Below are 15,514 nucleotides of genomic sequence, written 5' to 3' on the forward strand. Positions count from 1 at the left end.
TTATTCATTTATTTCACTATTATACATTCATAGATGTGACATTTTTTCTATGCTTCTAGTAATGAGCTCACGCTGCATGAAGTCTCAAAAAGTCAATGTAAACACCAGCAAACAAGGTATATTTACACATTTTATCAGACGTACAATCTCGTGTCGTCCACTGAGGCAACGCAATACACATTTTTTTATGTGAAAGGGTAGCATCAGCTGCATCGGGTGTTGCTCTAACTGATGACGCAGTTCATTTAAAAGCAAAACAATTTTCAAATTGATGCTTCATAACATATTGACCAAAATAAAAGTTTACAGTCTGCACAAAACAAGTTTGATCTTTTTCCAGTGATTTCTCTCTTCTTAATTACGTGAGTGTGATGACAGTTTAAAGGAATATTGTGACAAAGCAAGATCAATGCCACAGTTGTAGACAGGATATAATTATTTCCCAAGTTTACAGGAAGTAGTAGGAGTGGGTTGAAAAATGAATGATTGATGAAAATGGCATATAAAACAAATCAAGTGTTACGTGGGAGCCAACTGAACTTGAGATCGAAAGTTTGCTTCTCTGATACTCTAGTACTGGTATGCCCAAGTCCAGCCCCTGAGAGCCCCCATCTAGACGGTTTTCCATGTTTCCCTCCACCAAAACACCTGATTCAAATGATCAGCTAGTCAACAAACTTTGTAGAAATGTGATAACAAGTCTGATCATTTGATTATCTGTAAAACAGTCTGGATAGGGGTTCTTGAGGATTGGACTTGGTTACCTCTGCACTAGTAACTTTTCTTCCGACAGTCGGATTAGTAGTTACACTTATGTCCAGATTTATTTTCGACAGTGACATGGGTTTGCGAATTTTGCCTTTTGTACAGCACAAAGGATTTGAAATAAAACAGTCAAGATTGATCGAAGTGCAAACTTCAAACTCAGCCATAGCTGAGTGGTGAAGAACAGAGGCTGGCGTGCAGAACCTAAAATGCTCCCCGGCCGCGCCGCCTACTCATGTGTGTCAGTACAGTGACAGGGAAATGCAGATACATTTCATGTATATGTATGAACTGTGTTTTATCATGACAATAAATATGATAATTATTCTTATTTCAGATTTCATTTACAGAAAGAGGATTTCCTAAACATGGCGATAAAAGTCAAATCACTTGTTTGACTGACGAATTTAGGTAGTTAAAATTATTCAAACAAGGATGCATAGGTAAATATGCCAATGTGGCATTGTGACATTGTTAATACAGTGTCATTTTTTTTTTTCCTTTAGTTTTGCTGGAAAGACATCCTCGCAATAGTCAGTCCACTCTTTAAATGTTTACAGAATCTCAACAAGGCATCAACAACATTTCTTGTGGAGGTTTTTAGGCCTTCAACAAGGCCTGTTGTGTTGTGTTCGATTGTCAATTTGGTTGTGCGATGACAGAGAGGTCACATCTGTGGTCGATGTCCACGATCACATCACAGGTCTGTTGTGCTGAATGCAGGGTTGCTGATACCCACTCGGTGATTGTCTGAACCTTTTTTCTGGCTCCGCTGGGCCAAAGCCGCGCCCAGAGGTTCGATGTACTCTGGGGGCCCGTTGTCCTCAGATTCATCTTCCTCCTGGATTTTCTGCTGATGAAAAGGAGCTCTAGCATTAGCACCGTATTACAAAAATACACAAAAGTGAGTTCCAATGTGTAAGTTACCATAATAGGTTTTGTATCCTTCTCAGATGTGTTCATGTCATCACTGTAGTTCAGGGAGTCAAGGCTTGGGTTGGGAAATGAGTGGAGGGAGAAAAGCACATGTAAAATCAGTCTTTTTAGAAATAATGTCAGTTAACAGACAGCCTTCCTAATCAGTAATGTCATTAAATGACTCGATCATTTTAGTTGATCCCACTTGAATCTTAATTCTTCATAATATGTGGAACAATTCAGTGTTACCAAATGACTTTGTGGAAACAATTTTCAGTTTACCTGACTTTGTCAACATCTGAGCTCTCCCCATCCAGATCCAGCACCATGGCTGTGTCAATGTTGAGATTGAGAACTGGGTTTGCCCTAGCGGTGTAAAATGATGACATGGCGTGAGGAACAAAGCACATTTTTTACAGTTCACTGTCAATGGCTGAGTTATGGATGATGGTGTTGTCTAACCCCTCCATGGTGTACTTGTTGGTCCCTGGCACCACAGGGCCACTTTTGAGGTTGTCAGATGCCACCATGGTTGCAGAGTTCATGGCTTTTGCTGCCTTGAGCTTTCTCCTGTAACTGGAGTGTGAAGAGAGTTGATGAGGGCAAGTTGCAGACCAACGAATGAATGAATAGCCTTCAGTCCAATACTTACTTTCTGCGAGTGCAAACCAATGAAGTGATGAGGACAACAAGCACAATTATGAGACCAGCCATCATTCCAAGCAGGATGAATTTTAGAGGGTCAGACTCTGGAGGTTTTACTGATGAATCGGTCTGAGACAAAGCACAGCATTCTCCCATTAGTTTAATGTTACCGGAAGTTATTAAATATATGGGTGGGTTTTCTATGGGTTCTCTGGCTTCCTCCAACATTTCAAAAGCGCGCATGTTAGGAAAACTGAAGACTAAATTGTTCACATGCGTGGATGTGAGTGGGAGATTTTTTTGTTCATGTGTGCCCTGCTATTGACTGGCAACAGGTCCAAGGCTCACCCTGCCTTTGCCCAAAGTCAGCTGGGATAGGCTTCAGCTGACCTTCCAGGCAGTATACACACTATATGGTGCAAGAAACGCTTTACGTACTCTAGAAACACACTTTAAAAATAATTAACACAAATAGCAAATTTAAAGACAATATATTGAGAGGACAAGTTCAATGGAAACACACACACACACAAAACAGTGTAACGATCCCTCTGTTTCCAGTAAACAAATACATTTTTCCAAACTACCAAACTGAACTTATCATATAGTAAATATAGTAATAATCATGCCCAAAGATTATTAGACATTCCAACATGAACCTGCAGCTGTCGCTTTATTTCGATTTAGAAAGCAGGATTACATTCAATATTTTTTAACTAAAACTAGTCAGTGCTGAAATACAGTGTTTCTGGTTTTGTTATGTATAGTCTCAATCTAGTAAGCGTGCCGCCATCTAATGGTCCAAAGTGGAATTACAGCGCACCCAATCTACAGGAGAGTTACACCAAAAAAGAGTTATGAACTATAAACAAAAAAACAAAAAAATTGTGAAAGTGGAACCTTGAACCTGGAACCCATGATGGAGAGGGCTTTGCTGTTATGCTATTTGTTGTCAGATGTTTATAGGATGAAAGAAAAACTTGCACAAAAATAATAATTATTAAAAAAAATACAGATACAATAAACGAGACATTTCCAATACAAATCCAATACTTACAATGTACATGAGGCCTAACTGGTCCAATACATGAGCGTGCTGGGGTACAGAAATCATCAAGTCCACTTCAGTTTTAGTGAGAGCGGTCCCATTGGAAAAGAGAAAATATGCCACCATTATTGCACCAACTGAAGCCCTGTGAGAAAATAATGCAGGCCTTGCTTTACATCAAAAAAGCATGTTGGACGTTCGACATCAACAATACTATTGATTAAAAGAACACTTGCACCCCTTACTGGGTAAAATTAGCTATCAATTTTCAGCATTGTTCCCACCAGGCTGTAATTTTAGATCCGAGTCAATTTCAGGTGAATAAAAGAATAATAATTCACCTGGATTCTTCAGAAGTGTCCTCCTTGATAGCAAGAACCTCAACCACAGCTTTGGTGGCAGCTGTAAGTGTTCTGGAGAGAGATTAAAGTGGTTGGCTTGATGGAAAAAAAAAAAGGTCAAAGATAGGACAGAGTGTTTATGCTTCAATTTTACCCCTGTTGCCCTTTTGCCATACAAAGGAAAGTCGTTTACTGAGAGGGATAACATCTGGAATTATGCTGCTACCTTTTGGTTCAGAGTGAAATACGGTGAATTAAAATGTTGTCCACATACCTGATTAAAGCAGGTTGATTTTTTACGACCTCATCTCGTGTTTTACTGAATTGAAGTTCAACTCTATACGATGTGTCCACTGTGAAAATCTGCAGTGTTGAAATGGCAGTTTATAAATGCTGAAGTCTTCTTGTTTGGTATGTATTCGGGCATATATTTTTTCATTGGTGATCGACGATTCAAGATTCACTCACCTCCAGCGTAGTGTTTGTGGAGAGGCCGCCGGAGTCGGTTGCAGACACTGTTACCAAATATTTCCCCTTCAAAGTGACATCAAGTCCCTCAGTGGTTCTGTATGCAGGAGGCAAGAAGATGTACGGTATGTGAGAAGACCCAAAATGCTCAGTAAAGAGACATGAAGAAAAGCTGCTGACTTTGCACTCACTGAATAATCCCAATGTAAATGTCCTTTTGCTGTGTGGTAACAGCCTCAAACAGAGACCTCACGCCACTTATGTTTTTGTTGATGTCCTCAAATTGTACTTCACTTACTTTAAAATCAAGTTGTGCGTTAATTTCTGTATCCCGGTCTGTTGCCTGGGAGCAACAATACATTAAAGTAATTACATTGCATTCAAGATCCAAATATATACTTTCATTTATACTCACAGTGACTCCCCCAACTGATGTTCCCTTGCTTGCAGTTTCTGATACCACAACTAAAGAAGGAAGAACTTTCTTTGAACAATATTGTTGAATTAAGATGATCATTTTTACATTATGTTTGGGTAAGTAAAGTAAGACATGAGTGATATTAACTACAGGGTGCCATCTACTATTGTGACCATGTAAACTGGAACTGAGGAAAGCCACTACATATAGTCTAACCTTAACCAATGTACATGCAGACCGCGTGACAGAACCCATCAATCAGTGTGCTGATTCACGTCAGTGACCACCAGAAAAGCGGGACTGATGCCAATCAATGACTATATTTCAAGATGAAAATTAAATCCCAGAATATAATCAAATGTTGTCTGCTTCTTACGTGTCACATTATCTATTCCCTGGACATGGCAACTTTTGGGGCCTACAAAAGGCATTCATCAAGGCATGCGTTTCCATTTAAGCTCCGCCTTCTTGTAGGGTCTAACTGTACTGCCTTTAACTGGCTTTTCAGTCCTTGTTGATACAATCCATCCATCCATCCATTTTCTTTTCAGCTTATCCTTTTCAAGGTCACAACTGAAGCCTATAGCAGCTGACTTCAGCTGAAAGGCAGACTACAACTTGCACTGGTTGCCAGTCAATAAAAGGGCACATATGGACAGACAATAAGTGGGAACTGTCACTTAAAAGTGAGGTCAACCCCAAATTTTACTCTACAATAACATGTTCTATCCTTCTCCACCAGTGGAATCTGAGTTAAGCTTAAAATCCACCCATTTATGTCCATCTCAGCGGACAGCCATTTTGCCACTTGCTGTCAATTTAAAATGACACCACAGTTGCTCAGGGCTCAGATAACAACCAATCACGGCTCAGCTTCAGAAGACTGGTGAGCCATGATTGGTCGTTACCTGAGCCCTGAGCAACTGTGATGTCATTTTCAGCTGACCGAAAGTGGCAAAATGGCCGCCGCCTGAGATGGCTAAAATACAGGAAAAGAAAAAAAAAAAAGGAACTTTGAGTCCGTGTGAGTAATTCAAAGAAATTCAAATCATGGGTAAGAAGATGTGCTACTATGGACGAGTCAGAACTACCTTCGACTACCAACATTGAAGATAATGGTACAACAGAATTTCTGCCATTACAGTTATGTTATAAATATATGTAAGTACATTTTAAAAAGGTTGATCACATAAAAAAGAGGCAATAACCCACCAAAGATAGAATCTGAAATGAGGAATTGTGGGGCATTGTCATTGATGTCTTCAATGGAGATCTCCATTTGCCCTAAAATGTTGTAAAGAAAATCACAGTGCAAGGTGATGAATGTTAATGTACAGTATTTAAACTCAAGGACGTAGTGTAAAGGCCTATACATACTCCACAAGAATAGAGGAATTTGTTCTTGTTTTCAAGAGCGTACGATATTTTCATTGTGCATTTTGTGTCTTCACGCTGTTCCTCTTTCCATGAATTATTTGCCCTTTGTGTATTTTTGTATTCCTTGCGAGACGTGTTGTAGAAAAGCAGGCAGCTGATCATCACCTGTCGCTTCCAAAAATAGCAGGATGACATTTTCACCACTACCTCAAATTCCTAACCAATCATGCAAAAATTCTCGGATAACAAATGAGGAAACATTGCTGCCAAGATGTGTTGTGAACAAGTAGAAAAAAATTCCCAAATTAGAGCTACGGAAAAAAAAAAAAAAAAAGATTCTCTTGTCACAACCCTGAGAACAAGAACACATTTCTGTGTGAGTATGTATAGCCTGCCTTTAAGTGATCAGACCTGCAATGAGACTGTAGTTCTCCCCTTTTTCAGTGTACTCATCTATCACCTGAGCCTCCATTACGGCCTGGTCACACAATTCATAATCCAGCGTGTGTTCTGGATTGACCAGCACGTCTCCTGTCGGCTCCAGGACAAACCAGTCACAAGGTGACAGAGAGCCGTTGCATCTGCATTTGAGGGACTCCATCTCATAGGTCAGCGAGTGGTTTCCGTCTTTATCCCGCGCCTCAAATCTCCCAATAGCCTTGCTCAACGTTGTGTTTTCTTTCACTTTCACAGGCTTGGAAGGCAAGAACTCAGGCCTTTCATCGTTCACGTCCAACACATCCACCTCCACCGTCACCACTGCCTTTTTCTGTCCCAGATCTGCGGCTTCTACTTGCAGTGTGTATTTCAGCCGAGCGCTCTCGTAATCCAGATCAATTCCCGGGTCCACTGTGATATTTCCCAGGTAAACTTGCTCTTCTGAAGTGGCGAGAATGACAAAACTGTCAAAACCTCCAGAGATGATTCGAAGAGCTATCCGGTTAAAGTCTGTTGTTTGGTCTAAATCTTCAGCCAGGACCATCCCCACAAATGCACCTATGGTTGCAGGAAATGGTTTACCAGTTAGAACCTGCAGTAAAAGTTCAAAATTGACCAGGGTATACTGACCTTTTTCTCCCTCGTGGACACTGAATTTGTATGAGGAGTTCTTAAATTCTGGTGTGTTGTCATTGACATCCTGGGATACATGACATAATAATTGATGTTAATCAACTTTTGCGGTGCAACTCAGCATTCCAACTCAACCTGGTGCGCACATACCTCCACATTGATGATCACATTGACCATGGTTGACAGGGCAGGCGTACCCTTGTCTGTGGCAGTAACGTTGAGCTCGATTTTGCCCTTCAGCTCAGCATCCAAAGCCTCACGGTCCAGTTCGATCTGGTTCGTCAACACTCCCGTTTCGGGGTCCATGATGAAGTAATCGCTGTATTTGCTTGGCAGTATTGCAAACATGATTTGACTGTTTAGTGTGCCTGGCTCATCTGAATCAGTCGCCTATTGACAGTGGAGGAAAGTAGACATAAATACCTTCATAATGGAATGGTCATTTTAGTTGGAGCATATCACTTTAAAGATACAAGATAGAAATGCTTTATAAGGTTTATTTATTGATGAAGGTATTGAACAGTGGTTCCCAACCACAGATCCAAAGTTTTTCAGCAGCCCTTCCTCCCCCATCGACAAAAGTTTTCCAGTGTTATGGTTGGATGCGAGCACATACAGTATGTCCAAAACCACCCATCCAGGAAGATTTTTTTCACAACAACACCATCTGCTGCGGTATTGTGACTTTGCTTGATGTCTTGGGGTCATAGTAACTGTCGTCTTGTGCTCTAATAAATTAAACAACAATAACTAACTCCAGCAGCACGGCTGATCTTTTTTTTTTTTTTTTTTCTTTTTACTTTCCGTCCAACAAAACGTTGTTAAGAAAACCTTAATGCAGAAAACAATGCATACATAAAACAAACTGGGCAGGTTTTGTGCAAATAAAACCCTAGATATGAAGAAACACTCTGTTTAAGAAACTCATCAAAAAATTGTCACTTACTTCCACTTGAAGTTCGAGCTCTGAACCCTCTTTAACAAACACCTGATAATATTCTTTGTTGATGACTGGAGGCTGGTCGTTGATGTCCGTCACTATGAACTGCAATAACGCGGCGGCAGGCTTGCCATCTGAGTCTTTGGCCTGAAGAGTGGCAGAGTGCAAAGGTCTGATTTCACGATCCAACAACGTCTTGTTTTTCACATAAATCACACCCGTCTTTGGCTCCACGTCAAAATACGCGAGTCTGAAAGACAGATAGTTTGAAAGAGTAGAAAAATGAGATATTGTCTCCAGTGAAGTAACTCAAGCGTGACCGAGACATACATGCTTTCTGGGAGAAGCATGTAGGTGATGTTGTCTTTGTCCATTGTGTCAGGATCATCAGCCTGTAAATAGAGACGATCTTAATTTTGACCATCCCTACAGTATCTTACATGAAAATTCCAAGTGAGTTGCAGCACAGAGGACTTACAGTGATCGTAGCCACTACGGTGCCAACGTCAGAGTGCTCAGTCACATTCAAGTTTAAGAAAGAATCCTTTGGGAACTTGGGACTTTTGTCATTGATGTCAATGATCATAATCGTAACGGTGGCAGTGGAGACAAAGCTAATTTCTCCTGGATCGCTGGCAATCACCTGTGGCATGACACAGACAACACCTTATTTCACATCAAATGAGAAGAAAAATAAAAATGATACATTTGTCTTAGAGGAGTGTCCAAAATTCTGTGCCTTTTTTGTTTTTTCTTTTGTTTGTTTAGTGAGGATAAGCGGTACAGATAAAGAATGGATGTTTTTTGTGATGCCCCACAAAAGAAAAGGGTGAGTAATCATTTTATGTTATTCTTATTCAGTGGTTAAGTTATTTTTCACACTTGCACGCCTGTAAAGACTGTTAAAATGCGACTTAAATCATTGGTTGTTCTTTACAAGCGGTTGTTTGACTCAATAAGGATTGTTTTTTATTATTAGATTTGGTTCCATGGGACATTGTTTTTCAAAGTTGATTAATCACATTTAGCATTGTCTAACTAGGTTTCAATGTACGGTATTTTTTTTTTTTTTAATCATTTAAAGAGGAAGCTAACCCCCAAAAAACTCTTGACAAGAATATGTTCTATGTAGGCCCACTAGTCTAAACATGGCATACTGATTAATTTTGTGTTTGTGGAATATGAGTTAAGCAGCAAAATCCACCCGTTTTTAGCCATCTCAGGGGGCAGCCATTTTGTCACTTCTGTTGACTGAAAATGACACCACAGTTGCTCAGGGCACAGGTAACAACAAAACATGGCTCAGCTTCAGAAAACAAGTGAGCCGCGTGATGTCATTTTCAGTTGACAGAAGTGACAAAATGGCCTCCACTTAAGATGGCTGAAAACAGGTGGATTTGGTTGCTTAACTCATATTTCACAAACGCAATATTAGTCAGAATGCCACGTTTAGACTAGTGAAGGCGTATAGAACATATTATTCCAAAGAATTTTGGGGGTTTGACTTCCGCTTTAAATGGTTAATTATTTTTTTAACTTATATAATGTGCATCTTATTCTGAAAGTATACGCTTGGTAATCATTTCTAATTTATTTCAGTCCCAACACTTTTTTTTCTGAAATATGATGAGGTCAGACCACAGACTGAAAAGTGATGATGTGACGATGAATGATGCAGCTTTGCTGGGAGATCATAGCACTTACTAAGTGTCCAACCAAATATTCCAATGCCATCGCCTTATCCTCGTCATTGTTTGTGTCTTTTGTGCTTACTTACCTCTACAACCATTTGATGTGTTTCTTCATAATCCAGTTTTTGCGGGTCTTTGACCACAAGTTGAACAACGCTGTCGGCCCTAGAAAATTGTGGTTCGACAGAAAACACGTCCTTGTCAGCTCCCTCCAGGGTTAGATGAATGCTTTTAATCTGTGAAATGACAAAATAGGGTTTTATTTGACCATCAGCACAATTATGAGAAACAGACCCTGCAGGAAGTCGTTACCTTGTCTGGGTCCTTGACCATCATGTTAATGGGAACACTTCCTAGTGAGTGCTCAGCAATGTCCACTTCAAAGTGACTTGCTTTATCACAGACTTGCAGCTCTCCTGAGCCTTCGCACTTGTAAAACTCTGGTTTGTTGTCATTGATGTCATTGATGGTGATCTGTATTGACGCTGTGGTGCTGGCGTATACCCCGTGGATGTTTGGCTGGGACTCAGTGGCCTAAAGTCACAAAGCATGTGGACATATAATAGATCATCTAATCAATGAAGATAACTGGTGGCTGTGCAAATTCCATTGTTATGTTACTAATAACTTTAAACATCACATACCTTGATAATCATGACAACATTATCACCCATTTTTTCTCTGTCAATTTCCGATGCCACAGAAATAATGCCATCATCGCTAGAGATTTTAAAGGGGCCATCTCCAGTGAAATCTGTCATTCGTTGGGGGAAATACATATACAGTACCAGTCAAAAGTTTGGGAACACTTTCAAAATCAAGTGGTGTCAAACACATTAAGTGATCAAGAAATTCAATTCACTCTTGATAATGCACAGCTGTGAAGTGAAAGTCATTCCAGGCCATATAGCATCATCCACTATAAAGGTGACTAAGAAAATACTAAGATGTGCAAAGCTGTTATCTGGGCATAAAATGCCTACTTTGAAGAATCTAAATTACAAAACATATTCTGTTCTGATTAACATTTTTTGTTTACCATACAATTCCATCAACATTTCATCATGTCACTGACTTCAGTATTAATGTACAATTCAGGATTTTTTTTTTTTTAAATAATGAAAAAACACTGAATTAGAGAGTGTTTCCAAACGTTTGACTGATATTGTAATTCACTGTTCTTCATTGAAAGCAAACTGTAATACTTTTTCAAACCTCACCTTCAATGCTGTAAATGATCCTGTCATTGATTTCTGTGTCTTGGTCTATGGCTGTTACGGCATAAAAAGAATGGTCCTATCAGAAATAAAATACATTTTTAGGTTAGAGTTTAAAATGTCTCTGACCATAGAATACAATACTGCTGAAAGCATGGCTCCTGTTTTCAATGCATATGCTGATGAGCAGGAACTCACCACCGCAGAATTTTCATCAACATTCGCGATGTAGGGAAGGCCCAAGAATTTGGGGTCGAGATCCGGGACATCCAAAACAGTCACAAAGTAATAAGCCATGTTTGAGTGATAATTTATTTCACTGTAATAACAACTGCCCCCACCATCCTGTAATGGCAAATGTAGAAAGTCAACATTCTGTTGTGAATACTGTACTGCTTTTAGAAAGTAATGCAGATATTTCTAGGGTGGTAAAGCCATATTATTCTTTGTTAAAAGATTAAATGTAATGTTCAGTATTTCCCCAAATAAGAGACGAAAGAATTGTTGTGGGACATGAAAAGGTGTCGCCTGTCTTTACAATTTAAAGGAATATAATCTATTACATTTCAAATTAATGCACATGTAAGATAAACACCAATTTATATACGGTGAATCAAATGGCTAGGTTAAATATTCAATGCATGTGCTGATGTTCCCATTTACTATACTGCACTGTAATATTTTACTCTAGGCAGACTAAGGCACACCTGCGCATGGATTATGGTGTCTAATCAGCAACTTGATGTGGCGCACCTGTGAGGCAGGGGCGGAGCCAGAACGTGGCAAATGGGTGGGCCTGGAAAAATCAGGGTGGGCCTGTATATTTCTTTTACTGAGCACAATCCTTCTGTCCCGACACATCGTATATTTAAAAAAAAAAATGACAATCTGAATAATATGAAGTTCAGATGTTCCTTAGACAACCACAATTATGCCATTCTTAATATTCAATAAAATAAAAAAACAACAAAACACACATTCAAAAATAATTTAACAATAATTTGTAAAAAATGTGTTTAAGTATAGATTATTTTCATGAATCTCACTGGGTGGGCATCCTGTCAGTCTGGGTGGACCTGTGCACACCCAGGCGCACCCATGGCTCCGCCCCTGCTGTGAGGTGGGATGAATTATCTCGGCAAAGGAGAAGTGCTCACTATCACAGATTTAGAGTGGTTTCCGAACAATATTTGAGCAAAATGGTGATATTGTTTATGTGGAAAAAGTCTTGGACCTTTGAGTTCATCTCGTAAAAAATGGGAGCAAAAACAAAAGTGTTGCATTTTTATTTTTTAGTATCGTTTACGTAATTGTATGGCTTACAATAACATCCAACCAATAAAATGAATACTCACAGTTGCATTTATCTTTAGCCGATAATAACTATTCAGTCCCGTGTAATTTAGTGTCCCAGTCAACGTGACCTCACCGGTTGTGGGAGCAATACTAAAGAGACTCAATCCATTGCTCGGGTTAACCTGGAAAATAAAGTGTAAATTGCGATTTACTGAAGTTTATGGAAAACTGTAGAATATTATTATTATAGACGTACTGTAAGTTAAGGATGATACTCACATCAGCAATGCTGTATTTAACCTGACCACCTTGTGAAATGTCATCGTCCGTGGCCAGCACTTTGAACAGACTTGTACCTATTGGAGTATTCTAAGAAAGAGGATAGAGGGGGAGGAATATCAGTTAACAATTATGTACATTTTTTAACGATGATTAATGATGGCTATAATAATGTGATAAAATAACAGCATCCCTGCTTATATAATAGATGATTGGTGAACATAACTCACCATGCAGTGTAATTAGAGTATTTGAGACATCAGGCTGGTACAGACACAAACACTATTACATATACATGCTAATTGAATCTATTGTTATTGTCATAAAAAATAGATAATAATTAAGATAATTCAATTAAAGATATGTGACAAACCTCTCTCACTGGTGTGTCAAAATTAGAATCTTGAAATATGGGTCTATTGTCATTGGCTTCCCTCAAAAGTATGGTTATTTCTTTCTTTACCTGAAACAGTGTGTAATACGCTCCATTAATGTGATACCGAACTGATTTTTTTTAAAACGTCTTCGAATTACTCACAACATAGTCACCATCTGAAACAGAAATTCCAAGTTCCAATAAATCAAGAATCTAGAAGAAAAAAAAGACAAAATGCCTGGTATTACAAAACCCAATTTAATTTAATTGTAAGTATGATCATTTAAAAAAAAAAAGAAGAAGAAGAAATTATACCTCTCTATCAAGCTTCCTCGAAACAATCACATCTCCGGTCTTATTGTCAACACTGAAGTACACGGCATTTTCCCCATAGAGTGAATATATCAGTGGGTCATTATCTTTATCTGTTGCATCTATTTTGAATGCTTGAGCATCTGTAAAAATGTGGTGATTAACAGTTAGAAGCTAGCAGGGCAACTGTGTGGAGAAAGGGAATCAAATGTAGGAAAACCTACTAGTAGGAGTATCTTCGCACACTCTAGCGACTGTAGTGTGAATTGTAGGACTGCTTTTTGCTATTAAAGAAACACAAAATTCTCAATAGTGATGTATAGCTACTGTAGAGTTCTCATGATAATAAGTAAATTAACCAATACACACCATTGATGAGGCTGACAACACACAACAGCAGGAAGCCACCGGGGATCCACTCCATGGCTGCAAAAATAAAATGACAATAATAATCCTCCTTGGGCTACTTTTTGATGGCTGATAGTGGTATGTCAGTTAGAGGATTTGTTTCCCTTTTTTGTTTTTTAAAGACACTATAAATTAATTCCAGAGATTTGTTTCTAAATCATTACACATTTACAAATGATTGCTGAAAACATGTACAAAGACTGAGAACTGAGTAATGAATTGTGACAGACATATTGTATATTATATAAACTATAATTATATGATACTGTAAATGAAATAAGTCACTGGTGGTGACAGTATGAACGCGAGAGTGACTGAATGGTTGTCTGTCTCTATAAGTACATACACACTGATATTAAAAATACGTATTTATATAAACTCAAATTGTCAAGAAACCCTGCCCTCACTGACCTATAGGATTTTAAAAGGGATAGAAAGCATGTCTAGCCATTGCAATCACTTTATTAACGCTGTTGTGTCACCTCTATGTTCAATAACAGACTTGAGATAAGCATTGTCCATGACTTGATGGTGAAATGGGTCTGTCAATGAAACCTGCCATTAAACTTAATCTGTTTTTAAAAATCTCAAATTGCTTGCTACAAAAGCATTCATTGAATTTTAAGGGTAAAATCATATCAATTCATCACTGGCAAATTAATAATTAGTTGGATATAACAAATAACCAAATGCAATCTGTCTATAAATAATGATTTTTGAGGATGAACAATGATTTAATTAGCTTAATTTTAGCGACTTTCTGATCATATCACATGTATATAGATTCTGGAACATCATCTTAAGCACTTGATCGCACATAATTTGAAAATGCTGTAATCAACCAACTTACCTGGCAACACGCACAGAAGGCTTTTCTCCCTCCAATGTTATGAGGAGACCTTTGGCTCTTCTTCCTCCTCGTGATAACTGCCCCTATAAATATAAATCATTAACACATACAAGAGCCAATGACGTGTCAGCAGTCCTCCTCCATAGATGCAGAGGCAATAAAAACATCCAAAGCATCTCACTAAATGTAAAACTAGACATCTGATCAAGTTTTCCACAGTTTCTGTCTCTCACACATATGTGGGAGGGAAATCGTGAGAGACGGGCCCTATCAGCAGGCAAGCATGGCAAGGTTCCATCCTGGGTCCAATGTAGTCCCCAACAAAAGGGCTGCACTGGTCAAACCCATGGAAGCTTGGCCCATTCCAAATGTATCATCATTCAAGCATTCTGATGAATCACTTTTCAGAGGACCTCCCTAATGAGCTGCTCCCAATAAAGTCCTCCCAAATAGGCTTCACACAAACAGTCTTTGCACTGATACACACTGGCTTCATTCACAAGCCACCGTTTTGTTTCAAAACAAAAGCACAGCACTTCACCATTCTATGACAATGTATTGTTTTGCCACAATTACCAGGTCATGTCTGATCTTGGAGATAGAACTTATGTATGGTTTATCTGTCAACAAAATGACAGCTTTTAAATGCAAAGTGGTTTGTATATTTAAAAAACATATTTGAATTTGGAAAAGAAACTATAGTCACTTATATTATGTTACCCATTTTAGGTAGGAATAGTACATATAGTGAAGTATACAGTTGTTAAAATATTAATACACAAAATTTGTATTTTCTGAGTGGGAATGTTTTAGCTAGAAAATGACACAAGAAAATCTTATATGTGGACTTCCATCAAATGGTCATGGTTTTAACTCCAATTGTATCCAAGGAATAAATGATGTACAGTATGTTGCATGAACTCTCAGAATTTAATTTGAATAGATTACACCACAGAGGGTAAATACCACCGAATGTTTTTGGGTCTTATTTTGTAATCTACATCTAGACATGTTTTTTAAACAAAAACTTCTTGGTAACCTCAGATGGGGCTCGTTATAAAATGATACACTATCAAGGTTATTTGCAAATTAGA

General features: G+C 38.6%; 1 protein-coding gene across 3 annotated transcripts in view; it reads right to left on the minus strand.

The window, feature by feature from the left end:
- cdhr2 (cadherin related family member 2) overlaps positions 1-15,514 on the minus strand; it is a 19,006-nt gene continuing 3,492 nt past the window's right edge. Inside the window, exons 2-32 of one of the 3 annotated variants that reach the window (XM_086013530.1) lie at positions 14,421-14,503; positions 13,532-13,588; positions 13,387-13,446; positions 13,166-13,305; positions 13,013-13,063; positions 12,848-12,937; positions 12,475-12,564; positions 12,255-12,377; positions 11,098-11,244; positions 10,903-10,978; positions 10,327-10,436; positions 9,995-10,216; positions 9,769-9,918; positions 8,470-8,634; positions 8,322-8,383; positions 7,998-8,241; positions 7,202-7,441; positions 7,049-7,118; positions 6,392-6,976; positions 5,816-5,887; positions 4,601-4,650; positions 4,377-4,528; positions 4,186-4,282; positions 3,992-4,080; positions 3,718-3,789; positions 3,386-3,521; positions 2,336-2,457; positions 2,146-2,259; positions 1,966-2,049; positions 1,693-1,756; positions 1-1,615 (exon numbers count right to left, since the gene is read on the minus strand). In XM_086013530.1, the coding sequence (XP_085869656.1) occupies positions 1,463-1,615; positions 1,693-1,756; positions 1,966-2,049; positions 2,146-2,259; positions 2,336-2,457; positions 3,386-3,521; positions 3,718-3,789; positions 3,992-4,080; positions 4,186-4,282; positions 4,377-4,528; positions 4,601-4,650; positions 5,816-5,887; positions 6,392-6,976; positions 7,049-7,118; positions 7,202-7,441; positions 7,998-8,241; positions 8,322-8,383; positions 8,470-8,634; positions 9,769-9,918; positions 9,995-10,216; positions 10,327-10,436; positions 10,903-10,978; positions 11,098-11,244; positions 12,255-12,377; positions 12,475-12,564; positions 12,848-12,937; positions 13,013-13,063; positions 13,166-13,305; positions 13,387-13,446; positions 13,532-13,586 (3,885 nt within the window). In that variant the 5' untranslated portion in view covers positions 13,587-13,588; positions 14,421-14,503 and the 3' untranslated portion in view covers positions 1-1,462. Of the gene's footprint in view, positions 1,619-1,692; positions 1,757-1,965; positions 2,050-2,145; positions 2,260-2,335; positions 2,458-3,385; positions 3,522-3,717; positions 3,790-3,991; positions 4,081-4,185; positions 4,283-4,376; positions 4,529-4,600; positions 4,651-5,815; positions 5,888-6,391; positions 6,977-7,048; positions 7,119-7,201; positions 7,442-7,997; positions 8,242-8,321; positions 8,384-8,469; positions 8,635-9,768; positions 9,919-9,994; positions 10,217-10,326; positions 10,437-10,902; positions 10,979-11,097; positions 11,245-12,254; positions 12,378-12,474; positions 12,565-12,847; positions 12,938-13,012; positions 13,064-13,165; positions 13,306-13,386; positions 13,447-13,531; positions 13,589-14,420; positions 14,504-15,514 lie in introns of those variants that run through there. The other 2 variants (XM_086013529.1, XM_086013531.1) reach the window with 2 other exon arrangements.

This window comes from Filicampus tigris, chromosome 2 (genome assembly GCF_054856515.1).
Source record: "Filicampus tigris isolate MCC_2025a chromosome 2, RoL_Ftig_1.0, whole genome shotgun sequence".
NCBI classification, from domain to species: Eukaryota; Metazoa; Chordata; class Actinopteri; order Syngnathiformes; family Syngnathidae; genus Filicampus; species Filicampus tigris.